The 20061-nt window shown below is 37.5% G+C and overlaps 1 protein-coding gene across 3 annotated transcripts in view; it reads right to left on the bottom strand.

Annotated features, from left to right (window-relative positions):
- The window catches only part of UNC13C (unc-13 homolog C), a 620639-nt gene that overhangs the window by 202860 nt on the left and 397718 nt on the right, over window positions 1-20061 (bottom strand). For all 3 annotated transcript variants that reach the window (XM_057724491.1, XM_057724492.1, XM_057724493.1), the window contains one exon: window positions 17897-18030. In XM_057724491.1, the coding sequence (XP_057580474.1) occupies window positions 17897-18030 (134 nt within the window). The remainder of the gene's footprint in view (window positions 1-17896; window positions 18031-20061) is intronic.

Here is a 20061-nt window from a genome sequence, read left to right as displayed (position 1 = left end):
ATTCACTGTTACAAATGAGTAAGCAACGGTTCTGATATCATGTGTCATGTACGCAACTGAAGCTCCATTGTCACAGCCAGAAGTCAAGACATTTAGTTTGCGCTGCTCTTTTAACATTCTTATTTTTTTTAATCAGCTTTTGTTAATACGTTCTCCATTTAAGAGAACTAGATGTGCCTTCGTGCAATTAACTGCTATTACCATGAAGAGAGAGAACAGCCAAGAAGGATGAACTTTACTAAGTAGGACTCTACTAGTAAATTACAAACTAGCCTTACAAGTTAAAGTTATATTAAAGGGCAACTAAGACATATCATAACATTGCAGTTAAAGGTGAAAGTTAGCTTAAGCATTTGGAGGGTGAACTCAACTACTGGACATTTCCTGTGGTGATCATTTTTCATTTTGTACTTAAGTTCTCTTGTACCAAGAAACAAGTGGGTCACTAATGCCATTTAAACCCAACTACCTTTTCATCCTTTTGTTTTCTATTTACATGTACAACCTCAGGCATTATTTTAATGAACTTGGATCTTTAAATACATATTTAATTTAAATATGAAAAATAAAATTTGGGATGGATCTAGGTTAACTACTAAAATCAGCATTTTGTAGGATAATGAAGATGTCATCTGGCAATGGCAAAGGAGGTGGAGGTGGCCAGAAACAGCTTTAAAAAACGTGGGTAATGTGCCTGCGTGAATAATAAATGGAATTTACTGACTTCAGATGACTGTTTCTCAAGCTCCTCCAGTACTTCCAGGTTACAGACCTGCAGAAAGCAAGCCCTCATATTCATGTTGGAGGCAGGGAGCTTGAGGCACTGAACGAGAGATGGGAATTAACATCTGAGGAGCATATAGGCAATGCCAGGCACTGGGCTAGGTGCTTTTAAGCGTTATCTCCTTGAATCCTGACAATAGTCCTATGTGTTCAGTTTTAACTCCTAATTTTTCACATGTGGAAAACAGTCTGAAAGATGTTGCAAAACTTTTCTAAGGTCTCATGGCTAAGTCTCTCTCACTCAAAAAATGTTAGATCACTAAGCCACTCAAGCCACCTTTATCTTTGCATACTTAAAATACAATTCTCTTTATTTTTGCTTACTACTGATGTATTCATCTCATTAAAAATACTAATGTGGTTTACAAAATATAGTAAAATGAGATTTGTCTTCAAAGTAGAGACCTTAATGCCTGTTGGATGATTCTCAATAAACATCCTGCCTGCCTGAGCAGCAGTGGAGGGAGACCCTTCTGTCTATAGGTTGTTTCCCAAGTGTAATGTATGATTATGAATGGATCTCAAGCATGATGCAGTGTTATAAAGATTGCTTAGAAACTAACTTTTTAAACCTGGCATCCCCATGCTCTACTCATCTCCAGCCCAAGCATATCTTTCAAATCTTTTAATCACACAATACCTAGCCTAACGTGTCGGTTCTTTCTGTAGATCAAAGTAGAAATGAAGAATAAGCAATGAAATGTAGAAATGAAGATGACCAGATCTCTCCTGTAGCTTTCCCTCAGTCATCTCCTGAAGAAACTGTGTGACCAAACTGTGTGAACAAGATAACATCTAGAGGAAGATGACACGTCAAGGAGCCTGCACACTGTGTGGGAGGGGGTGGGGGTTTGGTGGGGATGGTGATGACTCTGACCCCCTACCTCAGTGATTAACTGAGATTACTTCCCTCCTTTCCCTTAAAAGTGTCATGGCTAAGCAGAATCTTTGGAGGTGGTTTTTGGGGGATGTTGAGTCCATCATCTCCCCAAACTATTGGCATTCTGATTATAGGCACCTGCCCTTTGCTACAAACATTTGGGAGTATGTAATTGATTTTGTAAGTGGGAACAGCAGGACCCCCACTTGATAACAAGTTGAACACCACCTCTTTGTCTGACACTATGCTAAGGCAGTAACGATAAAAAGATGGTCTTTTCCTTCAAAAACTTTTTAGCATAGTGGAAGAAACAGATTTATATACTTCTACTCATAGTACCATGGCACCTATACATCCTGGATGCATTAGGGAAGACTTGCTGGAAGAGGTAATACTTCAGCTAAGTCTTAAATCTTAAGGGTAAAGGAAAGTGTGGAGGGAACTTGGAGTTAGATAGTAGAAAGTCCATTAAGTGTTTTGTAAAACTATCTGTGCTGAAGAAAAAAAAAACAGTAACTAAAACCAACCAACCAACCAACAAAAAGAAAACAAAACAAACTTGACTAACCAAATTACTACTTCTCATTCTCTCTAACCTGCGGAAATACTGGCCACATACCAGGTGACAGCACTGAAATACGGACATGAAAGCAGTGTTGCAGTCTGTTTGCCTTGTCAATTATGGGAATCTGCAGCCCCATCCAATAAATCAAGGAGCCAATTTTATGGCATCAACTATTCCTATTGTTTCTCCCTTTGATTAAGCCCTAATCACATGGCCTTTCTTGCAGCTACTCCAACAGGCGAGGCTTCATTCAGCCCCAAAACTTTGTACTTGCTATTGATTGTCCTGGTTACAGTTACCAAATCTCTGTTTATGTTTGCCTTCCTCTGATCATTCAGACTTCAATTCAAATGTCACTTTCTCCAAGAGTCCTTTCCTAGCCATTGAAATTGACATATCAGCTGGACCCTCACTTCTGCGAAGTCATTGTTTTCCGTAGTCTTGCTTTACCTTCTCCATAGCACTTACCAATACCTAAAACATTGTACTATCTGTTTGTTTAGGTGCCTTGCTATCTAACTCCTCTCCCCTCCCAGGAAAAGCAATAAAGAACTTTTTTGGCTTGTTTATTGCTGAATCTCCAGTTTGTAACGTATTGCCCACTAACCAACATAAGTTAAATGAGTGAAATCTTCTAAACCAATGGTAGCAATCACTATCTCCAAATAACAGCTCTTCAAGAGACCTAGAGAAGAACCAATTTAGAATCCAGCACGAGGACACAGAGGGCCTCCAGGGAGAAAATGTGTTTAAAAAAAAAAAAAGGAAAATGAGGATATAAAAATAAAATATTAGACACAGAAAGGTAGAAATGTATGAAGTTAGGTTCTATAGAGTTATTAAATGTGGGCCTCGGTTCTGACATTTCTTGCACCAAATCCACAAGGCAAAATTGATCATTTTTGTATATCCCAAATGCTTGGGAAGGAAAGTTTTTAATGTAGAGAATTCTAGAGAAAAGAAAAATTCTTTCACGGTTTCTCCTGAGGATGCCAGTGAGTACACACTACATATTTACATTTTTCCTACAGTAAATTACAAATTGCATGCATTTTGTCTATTGGTTTATATACAACTACAACTGGTGCCATGAAATGGCATATCTTGCACTTTGTGAGTAATTATTGTTTCAGGTTTATCATGACCAAATCCAGATTAATCATTGAGATATCGGAAATGTTTGGATGCAGCTAAAGGATTAATTCCCTTACTTATGGGATGTTTTCCCTATAACTAATCATTTTGTTAATGCAGAAGGTTGCTTAGATTCTGATTCTGCCACTAACTGAATGTGTGTATGATTTTGGGAAATTTACTTAGCCCCTCTGTGCTTCAGTTTCATCATCTGCAGTTTGGGGATGATAACAGCACTGATTCTGTTACAATTACATTTAGGGTTCAATTAAACATTAAACTGTAAAAATGCTTAGTGCAGTGCCTGGCTCCAATTAATTTCCCGTAGTTTCCTATATGATGATGATAATATTTATAACATAGATATCTAGTTGTGCATAAATCATCTGGCAAGCGTAATAAACTGAAAATCAAAGATGAACACTTTTCCTTTCTCTATGATGTGCAGTCAGGGAGGCAGAAAATTGAAATCTTCAGAAGTGACTAAATTAGTACAATTTTTAGTTAGTAATCTTATAATAGTACTCTTGTGCTCTTAGAAAAAATATTCCTATTCTTTCCAGATAATGTATTGTTTTGGGAATTTGCAGAGAAACGCCGTATCTATTTTCAAATTCAAGTTGGCTGTAATTAACGTTAGTAAAAACTTTCAAACTGACTTTTTTTTTTTGTACTTTTATTCAGGTAGTTTTAGCCCAGGTTTTCGGATTTCCTGGCTATACATTATCCTCAATGCAAACCCTAGCTCTGCAGAACTGATTACTCACAGGAAATATATTGTTTGCTTATATCCCAGCAATTGATACTGAAGCACCCCTTTACACTTCAGTAGCAACCTAACTGCAACTATAGTGGAATACATGTGTTGTTCCACGTAATATCATAAGGGTTTAGTTATGCTACGCTGGCTATAAGGATCACAGACTCAAGTAACTGCAAATAACTAAATGGTAATTATTGTAAGCATACTTTGCATAATGGAGAAACAAAACTAAACTGCCTTGCCATATGGTACTGGAACCCAGGGAAAGATGAACTTGGTTTAATAGATGGAGCAATGACCAGTAGTCAGTCTCCTGGCACCGAGAATAAGAAGCTCCTTCACAGATCAAGGCATTAGGGGAGTGCAGTGAGTGACTATAGTCAGGATCCTCATTCAAGAAGTCCACGGACACCAAGACTCTGCTACTCTCATTGTTTCTACTTTTCCTTGCAAGCATCTTTCCCCTTCTTTTACTAACCGCCTTCTTCTCTTTCAACCCTGTTTATTTCCTGCCTTCTATTTACACATCATTTTGATTTATTCTTAACTTTGGATCACTTACTACAGCCGTCTCCAAACTTATAACCTTTCAATGTCTATTCTTGTCAACTGTCTCAATCTCTGGATTTCTCAGTCTATTTCCAAATCTAGTTTTATTCATTAGATTACCTTAACAAGGGACTAAGGGTGAGGAATTTAATCTCAGAATGACTTGTGATTGTGGCAGTCACAGTTTAAGGTTCATGTTTGATTTTGTGTATCTCTTTCCTGATTAAATCTTTGGGGTCCCAACTTTGCATAGTCCCTGGCAAATATCAAATATTGAATACATATTTATTTAAATGAGAATTTTAATGAAAAATAATAAAAGTAAAGAGAGCAGGAAAAAAGGAATGAAATAAAAATCTTTAAAAGAAAGAATCGAGTATTTGCCTTATCTTTCCTATACTTATTCTATTTCAGGGTAATGATAAAAGAAATTTTCACATACTGCAGTATGGGGAAGTCATTCTTGCTTATATATGAGTTACCTTGAATTTTATGCTAACTAAAACAGCCTGTTTGTGGCCTATCAAACATGAATTGTGCATCTGCTTTAATTATTAAATAACAGGGTACACTGACCAGAAGTAAAGAATGACCATGTTAAAAATAAAGATTAAATGCCTCCCTTCCTGGGGCACCAATGCTGGTCCTCCTTCAATGATAAGACTCCCTTCCCAGGTGCCAAGGCTATACTGACTCACTGTGCACATGCTGTTTTTGTTTTTTTTTGTTTTTGAAACCTTGAAAGAATGTATCCCTGACTTGTTTCATGTTCTTTGTTCTGACAAGATATAAAACTGTACTGAAAACCATGCTTCTCCGGAGCAGTTCCTCAGTTTTCTGGGAGGCTGTCTTCTAGGCTATAGTCCCCAGTTTGACTCAAATAAAACTCTTTTCTATTCCTAATATAGGTTATGTATTGATTATTTTCATTGACAATAACTAGATAAGCAGCCCTTGCTGATGAAGGCAAGGCCTTTTTTACAGAAAAATTCTAACAAATGTTGAAGAAATAACAGTATAAAATCACAATTTTGTCATCGCTAATTGAATAACTTATTCTGAAATGATTATAAATAAATGAAAGCATTAGAAGAGAGATCAACAGAAACTTTGAAATGGAGGGATCAGGCTGGCAGCAGTGATCAATCTTGGCATGACCACAGGCGGAACAACCAGACTTAACATGCCCCCTGATGTGACAGAGTATGAAGTACACAGAGATCTGTGAGGTGTTCTTGGGGGGAAAAAAAAAAAGGAATCTGAAAGATAGCCTTTAAGCTAATGCTCAACTATGGGGAGTACAGAATATGGTGGAACAAGTTAAATATAAGCAAGAGACAAAGAGGATGATCCAGAAAGTAGAATATTGTAAAGGACAACGAACATGGCTTGTGTAAGAAAGCAGTGGCATGGATAAAAGAGAAGTGGAGGGAAAGGAAATAGGATGAAAGAGACTTATGACACATAATAACTGTAATGTAGTATGTGGACCTCATCTGGATTCTGGCTAAAACAAACCAAATGCAAAAAGGGATTTTTAAAGAAAAACAGCATCATTTGATTACGGAACAGGGGTACACAATACTCATGTATTACTGTTAGTGTTATTAGTTGTGAGAATGACATTGTCACATGCAAGAAAATAACCATAATTTTTAGGAATGAAATGATATAATGTCTGAGATTTGCTTAACAGAATTTAGCAAAGGAAAAGAAAAGAATAGTAAAGCTCAATGTACAGGTGAAGAAAATATGATAAAATCTTAGTAATTGTTGAGTTTGAGTTACGGATACACAGCTCCACAGTATAGTGTCTCTACTTTTTAGCATAATGAACAGTTTTGTAACAATTTTTTAAACAGAAAAGTAATTTAGGGAAGGCACAGTGCAAGCAAAGACATCAATAGCTTTAATACTTTCAAGAGCATTAGCTCCAAAACAGAAAGAACGAGATGTAAATCCTTGATTAAAGTAGCTGAAACCCAATTTTCTCACTGCAGCAAATGAAATATACTATCTTTTAAAACACAAAATTTGAAAATAATGTTATGGCTCATCCTACAGCCTTGACAAAATAAAAGCAGCGTACCTCATCTTCGCAAATGAAACAGCAGATTTTTGAAAATTGTTCCATTTTCTATTCAACACATTGGATCCTCTCTGATATACACTCTTAATGCAGAGAGAAAATAAATTGGGCCTTCACTGTGTGTATACTTTGGAAAGACGCTAAAAGAAATTACAAACAATAATAAAATACATGCAAATATACAGGACCATGGAATGGATGAAACATATTTCTGCTTATATTTTGGTCAGTATTACAAAAACAAAGTAATGTTAAGTCACAATAATTTAAATAATCTGAGTGTAAAATTATTTGAATATTTAAAAAAAATAAGATTTCTTACTCTCAAGCATATTGAGTGAACCTCTCCTACATTACACATTTAGTTGCTGTCAGTCTAAAGGACTTTCACAGCTAAGGATACAATTGCCTACTGTATATAGTTCATGGAAGTAACACAGATAGCCAAATCTCTATATATCCAAATATAACTCACTGTGTCCTTCTTTCTTTTAACTATGTACTTCCTTAAACTGAGACTTCCTTCTGAGTTTATTGTCTCAATTAATGGTGCTCCTGTAAATACAGCATGTTCACTGTCTCCATCTTCTTTCCTAACCTTCCGCTCAATGCAGTTAGTCGAAAAGATCTCTTGATTTACCTCCTAAATATTTCTCAAATCTAATCCTACCTCTCCATCATCTTATCCAAAGTCCTCATATTTTCTCATTGGATTACTGCTGGAGCCACTTAACAGTTGTCTACACTTACAAAAGAAAGAACATAGTAAGGAATAGAGAAGAACCCAATTTACCTCAAAACCAAAAACCATATTGAGATTTAGTGAAACCAAAATCTGTTTCTTTTCTTTTTTTTTTTGTTTCAGAACACTAATAAAATTCATGAATGTCTAGCCAGTTAGACAGGAAAACAGAAAGAAGATACAAAGTATCAATATTAAGAATGAGAGAAGAGAAATGACTTCAGATTTTATGACATTAAAAGCATAATAGAAGGAAAAAAGATAGCGGCAAAGTAGAAGGACATGGAGTGCATCTCTCTCCACAGACACATCAGGAATACATCAAAAGATGCAATAATTCCCACAGAAAACGGGCTGAACACTAGCAGAAGACCTTGGACACCAGAAAGGACTACAAAGATCCCAACATAACTGGGTAGGACAGATGGAGGGAAAAAAAAAAGGAGAAAGAGGACGAGAAGAAAGGAAAGGGGCAGGTCCTACACCCTGGGGTGGGGGGAACTGAAACAGAGGAGAGATTGCTGAATTCGAGGAAACCCTCCTTATCTGACGGAGAAACTTTCTCCAACAGGGAGCTTGATTGGGTCAGAAAGGAAGCATTTGGGACTGTCCAAAGAGGGTGAAGCAGTGGATCTGTGGCAGATGGGAAAGAGTGAGAAAGACACAGTGGGTCCGTACCATTGCTCTGTGTGTCCCGGACTGAGACATTGGTTCACAGCTGTACAGGGGTATGGGAGCTGGAATGTGGGAACCAGAGAACTGGTTCAGGGTGAGAAACATTGTTGGCAGTGGGGAGATGGACTGAGGGGACAGGAGGGAAGAAATCTGCAGCTGAGAATGCCTACAGCGGAAAGCTGGGCGGCCATGGTGGCGGGATGCTACTGCTGACTCACAATCAGTGAGGAGGAGCCACTGTTGTAGCCTGTCATTCAGCTCCTCTGAGGAACAAAGGGAGGCCCCCTCTTGGCCTTGCTGTCACAGCAGAAAAAGCCCCTTGTGGGGGAGGCTGGTCTGGTGTGTCTTCTGCCAAGAGGCAGAAGAAGTCCGGAGAAAAGGACATCTCTGGAGACATTCTGCTTATACCCAAGCCCACTGGCTTCCCTCTGCAATGGGTGCCACCACTGCTGCCAGAGCTCCCTTGACCCAAGCAGGGGGCTACTGCTAACTCACACACAGAGGGGGAGGAGCCACTGGTGTAGCCTCTCTTTCAGCACCTGCGAAGAACAAAGAGAGGCACCCTCTGGGACTGGCTGTCATAGTCATAGTCGATGAGGGATAGAAAAAGGCCCCCGGTTTGCGGGGGTGGGGAGGATGGCTGGCCTGGTGTGCTTGCTGCCGAGAACCAGAAGAAGTCCACAGAGTGGGCCAGATCTGGAGACATGCTGCTTACACCTGAGCCCACTGGCTTCCCTGTGCAACAGGCACTGCCGCCGCCACCAGAGCTCCCGCGACCCAGGCAGGGCACTACTGCTGACTCACACACAGGGGAAGGAGCCACTATTGTACCCTCCCTCTCCCCACACACAGGTGCCTACAGACAAACCATAAAGGTAGCTCTGCTGGTCACAGAGTAATACAAAAAGCCGCTGTGGGTTGCCTCACAGGCGCCTTGCACCGGGCACCATTAAAGAACCACGCTAAGGCCAGATTTCCTATACCCACAGCTGCTGGCATTCCTGTGCATTCAGTATCACTCCAGGGGCTCCCGTGATCCAAGCAGGGTGCTACTGTTGAGTCACACGCAGAGAGAGGAGCCACTATCAAAGCCTCTCTCTCCCCACACACCTGCCTCTGCAGATGAACAATAAAGGAAATCCTCACTGAGGCAGAGCCAAAGAGTTCCAAGGCAGCCTCAGCACCAGACTCAGGTGTCTGGACCACACACAGAAGCAGGGACAAAACCAAAGCTGAACACCAGGGTCAGGGGGACTAAGGAAGAGGTTCTAAAATCTTTCCATCAGATATACATGCTGCAGACTAAATCCCCGTGATCAGCTAGGTAGACCCTATGTCTTTGGAATATCTGAGTAGACAATGAATGTTCCCACAAATGAAAAAGGTCTAGCTCTGGCAGCTGTGGACTGGGAGCAAGCACACATAGGAATTGGGCCAGATCAGAGCCTAAGTGGACCCCATAGGACCCGCAGCAGGTCCAGAGTCCAACCCAGAGGCAGAAGAGGGCCTCTTGGGGAGGAAAAGGTGGCCTGAGGCTCAAGGTATGAACAAGGACACTTACAGCTGAGACCCCAAGCAAACAATTATTATTATTAATTCTATTGATCTGATCCATTCTGCGGTCAGTACTAGCTTTTTTTTTTTTTTTTAATTGGAATCTTAGTCCTAAGGGATCTTCACATTTTATAAGATATTTTTTACTCTACTTTTTACTTTTAGTTTTATTTTTAGCCTTTTTATATATTTCTATGTCTAGCTAGCTTTTTTGTAGTGCTGAGTTTATCTCCCCTATCTTCTTTTCTTCTTTATCTTTAATATATTTCTATTTTAGTTTTTATTCTTTTTCCTCTTATTTTTCCAGTCACACTACTCTCTTCTCTTGCTCTGTTCTATTTTTTTTTTATTTTATCTTATTATACTTTTAACGAATATTATTGGTCTGCTCTGTTTCCTTGCTTTATTCTTCAGATGACACACTGCTCTGGTTTTTGTTATTAGGTTTTGTATTTATCTTAGTTCTAATTATAGTTGTTGATATTTTTTGGGGGATCTTCAGTCTATCTGGTTATTCTCTTGCTCTTTGTTATATTTGCTCCCTGTTTCTATTTGGTCCCTGTTAGATTTGGTCCCCATTTTCACAATTTTCCTGATTTTTGTTTTGTTATTTTTTGGTTTTGAATTTTTGTTGGTTTTCTCTTTAATTGTCTGATTGTGTTCTGGGTTCTTCTGTCAGGTTGTTCTACTGCTTTATGTTCTAAAGGGTTCTGTTTTTGTGTTTCTTGTGCATGTACGTGTTTCCTTAATTCAGTATTTGTTTGTTTGACTTAACCTTTTACCGTTAGTCTGGGGCTTGGATAGTCTTTTTTAATCCCCTTTATTGCTGGGATGACAGACTTCTGGAGTTTGGATTCCTCGACCAGAAGTCAAGTCAGAGGCTCTGGGGAGGGAGTACCGAGTTCAGGATGCTAGACCACTAGAGAGTCCTCAGCCACCAGGAAAAGTAACTGGAGGGAATTCTCAGGGAGACCTCTATCACCGTCTAAGACCTGGCTTCATCCGACTGCCTGCAACTGCCAGTGCTGGATACCTCATACCAAACTACAAACAAGACAGGAACACAAACCCACCCATCAGCACAAAGATTACCTAAAGACATATTAAGCTCACAGAACCTGACACACAACCTGACATGGCCCTGCTCATCAGAGGGAAAAGACTCAGACCCACATACCAGAAAGCAGGCACCAGACCCTCCCGTCAGGAAGCCTACTCAAGACACCGGACCAACACCACCACAGGGGGCAGAGAACAGAATCAAAAGGAATTACTTCTAGGCAGCATGAAAGGAGACAGCAAATACTATAAATTAGACAAAATGAGAAAATGACGAAACACCTTGCAAGCAAAGGAGCAAGATAAAAACCCACAAGACCAAATAAATGAAGAGGAAATAGGAAGATTGCCTGAAAAAGAATTCAGAGTACTGATATTAAAGAAGATCCAAAATCTCAAAACAAAATAAAGAAAATACAAGGAACATTTAAGAAGGACCTAGAAGAACTAAAGAGCAAACAAACATTAATGAACAACATAATAACTGAAATTAAAAATACTCTAGATGGTATAAACAGCAGAATAACTGAGGCAGAAGAACAAGTAAGTGACTTGAAAGATAGAGTGGTGGAAATAACTGCCACAGAGCAGGAAAAAGAAAAAAGAATAAAAAGAATGGAAGACAGTCTCAGAGACCTCGGGGACAACCTTAAGCTCACCAACATTTGAATCATAGGCATCCCAAAAGAAGAAATAAAAAAGAAAGGGTCTGAGAAAGTATTTGAAGAGGTTATAATGGAAAACTTCCCCAACATGGGAAAGGAAATAGTTAATAAAGTCCAAGAAGCTCAGTGAGTCCCATACAGAATAAACTCAAGAAGAAACACATTGAGGCACATAGTAATTAAACTAATGAAAATTAAACACAAAGAAAAAATATTAAAGGCATCAAGAGAAAAGCAACAAATAACATATAAGGGAACATCCATAAGGATAACATCTGATCTTTCTGCAGAAGCTCTGCAGGTCAGAAGGGAGTGGCAGGATGTACTTAAAGTCTTGAAAGAGAAAAACCTACAGCCAAGAACACTCTACCCAGCAAGAATCTCATTCAGATTTGATGGAGAAATTAAAAGCTTTACAGACAAGCAAAAGTTAAGAGAATTCAGCACCACCAAACCAGCCTTACAACATTTGCTAAAGGAACTTTTCTAGGCAGAAAACACAAGAGAAGGAAAAGACCTATAAAAACAAACCCAAAACAGTCAAGAAAATGGCATTAGGAACATACATGTCAAAAATCACCTTAAATGTAAATGGATTAAATGCTCCAACCAAAAGACACAGACTGGCTGAATGGATACAAAAACAAGACCCTTATATATGCTGTCTACAAGAAACCCACTTCAGACCTAGGGACACATACAGACTGAAAGTAAGGGGATGGAAAAAGATATTCCATGCAAATGGAAGCCAAAAGAAAGCTGGAGTAGCAATACTCATATCAGACAAATTAGACTTTAAAGTAATGACTATTACATGAGACAAGGAAGGACACTACGTAATGATCAAGGGATCCATCCAAAAAGAAGATAAAAAAACTGTAAATATCTATGCCCCCAACATAGGAGCACCTCAATACAGAAGGCAAATGCTAACAGCCATAAAAGGGGACATCAACAGTAACACAATAACAGTAGGAGACTTGAACACCTCACTTACACCAATGGACAGATCATCCAAACAGGAAATAAATAAGGACACACAAGCTTTAAATGACACATTAGACCATCTCAACTTAATTGATAGCTATAGGACATTCCATCCAAAAACTACAGAATAAACTTTCTTCTCAAGAGCACATGGAACATTCTGCAGGATAGATCTCACCTTGGGTCACAAATCAAGCCTCAGTAAATTCAAGAAAATTGAAATCATATCAAGCATCTTTTCTGACCACAATGCCACGACTCTACGTATCAATTAAAGGAAAAAAACTGTAAAAAATATAAATACATGGAGACTAAACAATACACTATTAAACAACCAGGAAATCACTGAAGAAATCAAAGAGGAAATCAGAAAATGCCTAGAAACAAATGACAATGAAAACACAATGACCCAAAACCTATGGGATACAGCAAAAGCAGTTCTAAGAGGGAAGTTTATAGCAATACAATTCTACCTCAAGAAACAAGAAAAATCTTGAATAAACAACCTAACCTTACACCTAAAACAATTAGAGAAAGAACAACAACAAAAAAAAAAACCCAAACTGAGCAGAAGGAAAGAAATCATAAAGATCAGATCAGAAATAAATGAAAAAGAAAGGAAGGAAGCAATAGCAGAAATTAATAAAACTAAAAGCTGGTTCTTTGAGAAGATTAACCAAATTGATAAACCATTAGCCAGACTCATCAAGAAAAAAAGGGAGAAGATGGAAATCAACAGAATTAGAAATGAAAAAGGAGAAGTAACACCTGACACCACAGAAATACAAAAGATCATGAGAGACTGCTACAAGCAACTATATGCCAATCAATTGGATAACCTGGAAGAAATGGATACATTCTTAGAAAAATACAATCTTCCAAGACTGAACCAGGAAGAAATAGAAACCATGAACAGACCAATCACAAGTACGGAAATTGAGGCAGTGATTAAAAATCTCCCAACACACAAAAGCCCAGGACCAGATGGGTTCACGGGCGAATTCTATCAAACATTTCAAGAAGAGCTAACACCTATCCTTCTCAAACTCTTCCAAAATATAGCAGAAGGAGGAACACTCTGAAACTCATTCTATGAGGCCACCATCACCCTGATATGAAAACCAGTCAAAGATGTCACAAAAAAAGAAAATTACAGGCCAATATCACTGATGAATATAGATGCAAAAATCCTCAACAAAATACTAGCAAACAGAATCCAATAGCACATTAAAAAGATCATACACCATGATCAAGTGGGCTTTATCCCTGGAATGCAAGGATACTTCAATATATGCAAATCAATCAATGTGATACATCATATTAAGAAACTGAAGGATAAAAACCATATGATCATCTCAATAGATGCGGAAAAAGCTTTTGACAAAATTCAACATCCATTTACAATAAAAACTCTCCGGAAAATGGCCATAAAAGAAAGTTTCCTGAACATAATAAAAGCTATATATGACAAACCAACAGCCAACATCATTCTCAATGGTGAAAACTGAAAGTATTCCCTCTAAGAACAGGAACAAGACAAGGGTGCCTGCCCACTCTTACCAATATTATTCAACATAGTTTTGGAAATTTTAGCCACAGCAATCAGAGAAGTAAAAGATAAAAGGAATCCAAATTGGAAAAGAAGAAGTAAAACTGTCACTTTTTGCAGATGACATGATATTATACATAGAAAACGCTAAAGATGCTACCACAAAAATGCTAGCACTAATTGATGAATTTACTAAAGTGGTAGGATACAAAATTAATGCACAGAAATCTCTTGCATTTCCATACACTAACAATGAAAGGTCAGAAAGAGAAATTAAGGAGACAATACCATTTACCATTGCAACAAAAAGAATAAAATACCTAGGAATAAACCTGCCTAAGGAGGTGAAAAACCTGTATGCAGAAAACTATGACGCTGATAAAAGAAATCAAAGACAATACAAACAGATGGAGGGACATACCATGTTCTTGGATTGGAAGAATCAATGTTGTGAAAATGATTATCCTACCCAAAGCAATTTACAGATTCAATACAATCCCTATCAAATTACCAATGGCATTTTTGACAGAACTACAACAAGATATTTTATGATTTGTGTGGAAATGCAAAAGCCCCCAAATAGCCAAAGTAATCTTGAGAAGGAAAGACAGAGCTGGAGGAATCAGGCTCCCTGACTTCAAACTATACTACAAGGCTACAGTGATCAAGACAGTATAGCACTGGCACAAAAACAGAAATTTAGATCAAATACAGAATTGAGAACCCAGATATAAATCCACACACTTATGGGCACCTTATCTTTGACAAAGGAGGCAAGAATATACAATGGAAAAAAGGCAGCATCTTCAATGAGTGGTGCTGGGAAAATTGGACAGCTACATGTAAAAGAATGAAATTAGAACACTTCTTAACACCATATACAAAAATAAACTCAAAATGGATGAAAGATCTAAATGTAAGGTCAGACACTATAAAACTCCTAGAGGAAAACATAGGCAGAACAATCTGTGACATACATCAAAGCAAGATCCTTTTGACCCACCTCTTAGAGTAATGGAAATATCAACAAAAATAAACAAATGGGACCTAATGAAACTTAAAAGCTTTCGCACAGCAAAAGAAACCATAAACAAGACAAGAAGTCAACCCTCAGAATGGGAGAAAATATTCTCCAACAAAGCAACTGACAAAGGATTAATCTCCAAAATATGCAAGCAGCTCATGCAATTCAATATCAAAAAGACCTATATTTTTAAATCATCTGTTCTCTTGCCATTACCTTCAAAATAAAACCAAAACTTGTTTTAGCCAGACATATTCTTCACAAATTGACCTGTGCCTTCAAACTTTGGTGTATACAGAGCACACAAGGGATATTTTATTAATAATGCAGGCTTCTGTGGCAAATTCAGATTTTAACTCAATAAATTTGGGATGGAGCTCAGAATCTACAAACCCAACTAGCAGCTTAACCAGACGATTTGATCCTAAAAGTCTAGCTAGTGAGGTGATTAGTGATGTTTAAATGTGATGGCTTATTGCACAAATACAGAAACATGCATGAATGGAAATCTCACCAAATGACACAAATGCAACATTGGCCACTAAGACCACACCTTGCCATCTAGGTGAGTTCACTTAAGACATAGATTTAATTAAACGAGAAACAAAATGGAATGATCCTTAGTAAGCAAAAGGTCTTTATAACATCCTCAAAATCTGAGCAAATACAATCATAAAGCATAGGTTCCCAACAGAGGGAAGGCATTCAGCTTTATCATAGCTAGGTTTTCATAGGGAAAAAAGGGACTCCAAACTCTGACACTATAAACAAAAATAAAAAGCAAAACAAGGACATTTCTCTTCTTTCCTTGTGTCATTGTTCATTTTTACACTTAGTAGACTTAACTTAGCTCATAATTTAAATTTTATTTTTGCCATAAGTAAATGCATTCGCTCCGCTTCCTTTAATACAGTCACACAAAAAAAGTAACTAAAATATTTGTATATCTTTAATGGTATATGATTAAAGATGATTCTGGGGAACTTTGATTCCATAATTTTATAATGTATTTTTTAATAGTCATATCCTGAATATTTGGTGAATGTAAAGAACTCATTTGATTAACAATAAAATCCTTTCAAATAACTTTTAATAAGTGTTTCTCAGCAGATGTTTGTTTTCATTCCATACTTATTTATCAAATGGCCTATTTGGGCCCGAGGGCACAGTCTTAAAACAAGTTATCAATTTCCCTATCTTTAGGAAATCTACTGTATCTTCAAGAAGTTCCAAAGAATGAATGAAAACACATATCTAGCCCAAAGCTGCCCAGGAAGAACTGAAGACATGTCATATGTTAAAATAAGTCCTGAGCTATAAGAAGAGAATAAAAGAGCAAAATCTCTACAGATGGTCATCATGATACATTGGGCAGAAAAAGTGGATATAAGAGGAAAAGGAAGACGAAAGTGTAAAGGTAAACCTAATGATGTGTCATTGCCTATCAAAGATAGGACCACTCTCTCCACATTTAGGAAAATTCGGGGCAGGTGAAAATGGGTGGTGAAGAAACAGGAAGGGATAAAAATTGGAATATTTACATGTATTTCCACTATAATTGGAATCTCAATTGTATTCCATACAAGCTTTTTGACCCTGTCTTAAACCATGCAAAAAATTAGAAATAATAAAACCAGGTCCATATTAAGCCTGAATGCACTTCATGGTTTGTCTATTTCTGTTATTCCTGCTGCCCACAGGTCTCCAGGAATGACTGATGTGTCAGGATACTCTCCCCATTAACCAGACTGCAAATGCCCTGCTGGCAGAGTCAGCTGTTATTTCGGTTGTATAGCTCTTGGAGGTGTGGGTGTGAAATAAATTCTAGATGTGCGACATTAAAGGTTGACTGGATCTTGGAAATTATCTAGTAATATATCCTTATTTTATATCTGAGGAAACTAAGACTCAGGGAAATTAGATAATTTCCCCAAGGCCTCATAGCTAGTGGATTTTGATAAACTGATGATTTCAGACTCTTGTAGAACAGCCATGAATTTCAACTCATCTGCCCTGCCAACCTGCTCATAATTTATAAATTCTACACATGGAGGCACAGGCTTAGGTTATTTGAGAAAATGGACTTGCTCTTTTAAATATTGCATTAAATTTGTTAAATCTACCACACACAACTATTTTGAAAACAAGTGTTTTTTTGAAAAATCCTTACTATTAAAAAAATCGGGACTTCCCTGGTGGTGCAGTGGTTAAGAATCCACCTGCCAATGCAGGGGACACGGGTCCGATCCCTGGTCCAGGAAGATCCCATATGCCGCAGAGCAACTAAGCCTATGCGCCACAGCTACTGAGCCCATGTGCTGCAACTACTGAAGACTGCGTGCCTGCAGCCTATGCTCCGCAATGAGAAGCCACCGCAATGAAAAGCCAGTGCACCACAATGAAGAGTAGCTCTTGCTCACCACAACTAGAAAGCCCATGCACAGCAACAAAGACCCAATGCAGCCATAGATAAATAATTTATAAAAAAATATTTAAAAAATTAAAAAGTCACAATGGAATATGTTTAATACTAGCTCTTTAACATTCTTTTTAGTTTTGGGGATTGCATTTTTTTTTCTTCTAAAACAATGAAAGAAACTGGTGGAAAGAAGAAATTTTTCTACATCAAATAAAAATAAATTTGGGGGAAATATTTGTCTCCATATCCAAATTATCACACTCTATGGAGCTGAAGCTAAAAATTCATAATGTCACTGAATTAATATTTACTGTTAAAAGTAGAAAAATACTGCTTTCTACAGCTTAATTTTGGAAAAGTTTGTCATTGTCATAAGAGTATAAGCTGTACTTCAAATATTTTATTTTTTTTTAACTTAAATGGAATGAAATCCATTTATTACCAAAACAGTGTACTTACTGATTCAGGACAGGAGTGTAGGCAGTTTTATCCTCATCAATAATAGTGACCATCAGTGTAATAAGTTGGGGCCAAAAATCCAAATTCTTGGTGGTCGGTCCCTGATCTTCCCGAGGAATATCCTGCTTCTTACTCTGCTCACAAGGTCACGCAACATGCAAAAGAAAAGGTTAAATGGCATGACTTTAGTTAGCTGTCACTTTCAAACAGGAGGGTTTGAGAACAGAGAAAAAGGGTTATGGAACAATGCTCAGATCATGGCAGCCAAAACTATTAAATTCAGGTTTCCTTTCTTCATTGAACGCATCCCGTGGGGTAAAGTCACAATGGCCTGGCTTGAATTTCTAAATACTTTGGTCCTGAAATGGAGGTTTTTCTTCCTCTGCTGCAGTTCATGACCTTAACAATTATTACTGTAGAAATTATCCCTTTAATGTGGCTTCTTTCAAGGCAAAAGATCGAATTCTGTATGTACAATGATGTGTGTGTATGTGTGTTGTGTGTAAAATTTGTCCTGCCTAATATTTTGTCCAAAGTCACACTGGTAGTAAAGTGGGCAGAACTCAAACAAGGCTGCCTGGTTACAAAGTCAGGACTGTTAAATACGACAGTGTATACAAATTACACAAATGGTTTGGAACTCTCTCATTCCACTCACAAATGTATCTAGTTAACTAAAACTTTGTAAGTCTACCTTTCTTTTTTGTGCATGTATATGTATTTAAATCATATTGGAGTCCTTCTTGATTTACCATACTGAATGAATTTTCTACTCTCTAGAAAGAGTATTGAGTGGATGATCTAAATTTACAGTGAGATTAACAGAATATAATAACAATCTTGAATGTTTAACATATAAACTTCATACTCAACACACAATTCTTTTGAACACATACATAAATTATTCTGGCTATTTTGTTAGGTGAGCATTCTTCTTAGAGCACTTCTTTCATACTTTTTAAAATTAAGCAAAAATGTTAAAGACGAGACAATTTTCACTCAAGAATACAACTAAGGGGGGAGCATATGGCTTCCTTGACTGTTTTTGATAAATTATTTATAATCTTATAGGTCTAGGATATCTGAAAACTCCAATGTGTATCTCAGGAAATTTATGGGCTCTCATACAAAAGGTGGATTAGATTTTACTTGACCCAATCTTTTGCCCTATCCAACTATCATGTTTCCTCCAAAGATCAGCCACCCTCTGCTGAATGGTCGTATACCTATCTTCTAATGATGCCCAAGACATGTAACCAGATTTGGATGCATCATCACACTATTATTATTCTCACTTAAGTTAAAACATAACCCTGTATTGAATCCATTTACTGTTGGAGACCTCATACACAGACTATAATGCACTTTTAGGGAATTAAATTTTCCTAGGGCACTTCCAAATGCTGTTGATTTAAATTGAAGCTCAAAATTTAACAGATATTAAAAGTTGAAGAGCTAAATTAGTCAAAACATTAGTGGCTAGCACAAATTACTTCAAATTGCCAGGATCAACTATAAGCAGTCTCCAAAGGATCTTAAGAACTTTATGTATCTGGTCCCTGAGAACCACTTGAAACTCTGGCAACCTTCCTCTTTTAATTCCTTAGGTATACCAAGGCACATCAGAAGATGTTTAATAAGAAAAAGGCAGCAATACAGGCTTACAAATGTCTGACTTTGCTGATTATTGTTACATTTTCTATTGAAATTTATCTTTCTTTTATGAACAGGAATTTATTATGGTCACAATAATGTAATTATTTATTCATTCACCTAAGCTCAATAGATTTCCCTCTCTATGATGCAGTCAAGAATCCAGAGAACCTGGTGAGTTGTGAAGATTGTAAGTAAAATTAGTTCTGATGGCTACAGTGGACTATAGGAGAATATTATCATTAATCATCTTGATGTGTATATAGCCAAACTATATGCCTAACTTGCTTCAAGTAATGTGATTAAATAAAAGTAAATGACTATAGATGACATGTCTTACACGAGAGTCACTTATCATCATTCTGCAGAGTGACCTGGGAAAGGAGAGACCAAAGTAGTTGAATATACATTAATTCCAAAGTCCCTTAGCTGTCACAAATTATACTTCCATTACTTTTTTATGACATCAGAGGATTATAGTTGGTAACACTTTTTGCATAAAATTCTGTACA

The sequence above is a fragment of the Hippopotamus amphibius genome, chromosome 2 (genome assembly GCF_030028045.1).
Source record: "Hippopotamus amphibius kiboko isolate mHipAmp2 chromosome 2, mHipAmp2.hap2, whole genome shotgun sequence".
Lineage (NCBI taxonomy): Eukaryota > Metazoa > Chordata > Mammalia > Artiodactyla > Hippopotamidae > Hippopotamus > Hippopotamus amphibius.
Note: the sequence above shows the minus strand (reverse complement) of the source record. Positions and strands in the feature narration are given on the sequence as shown.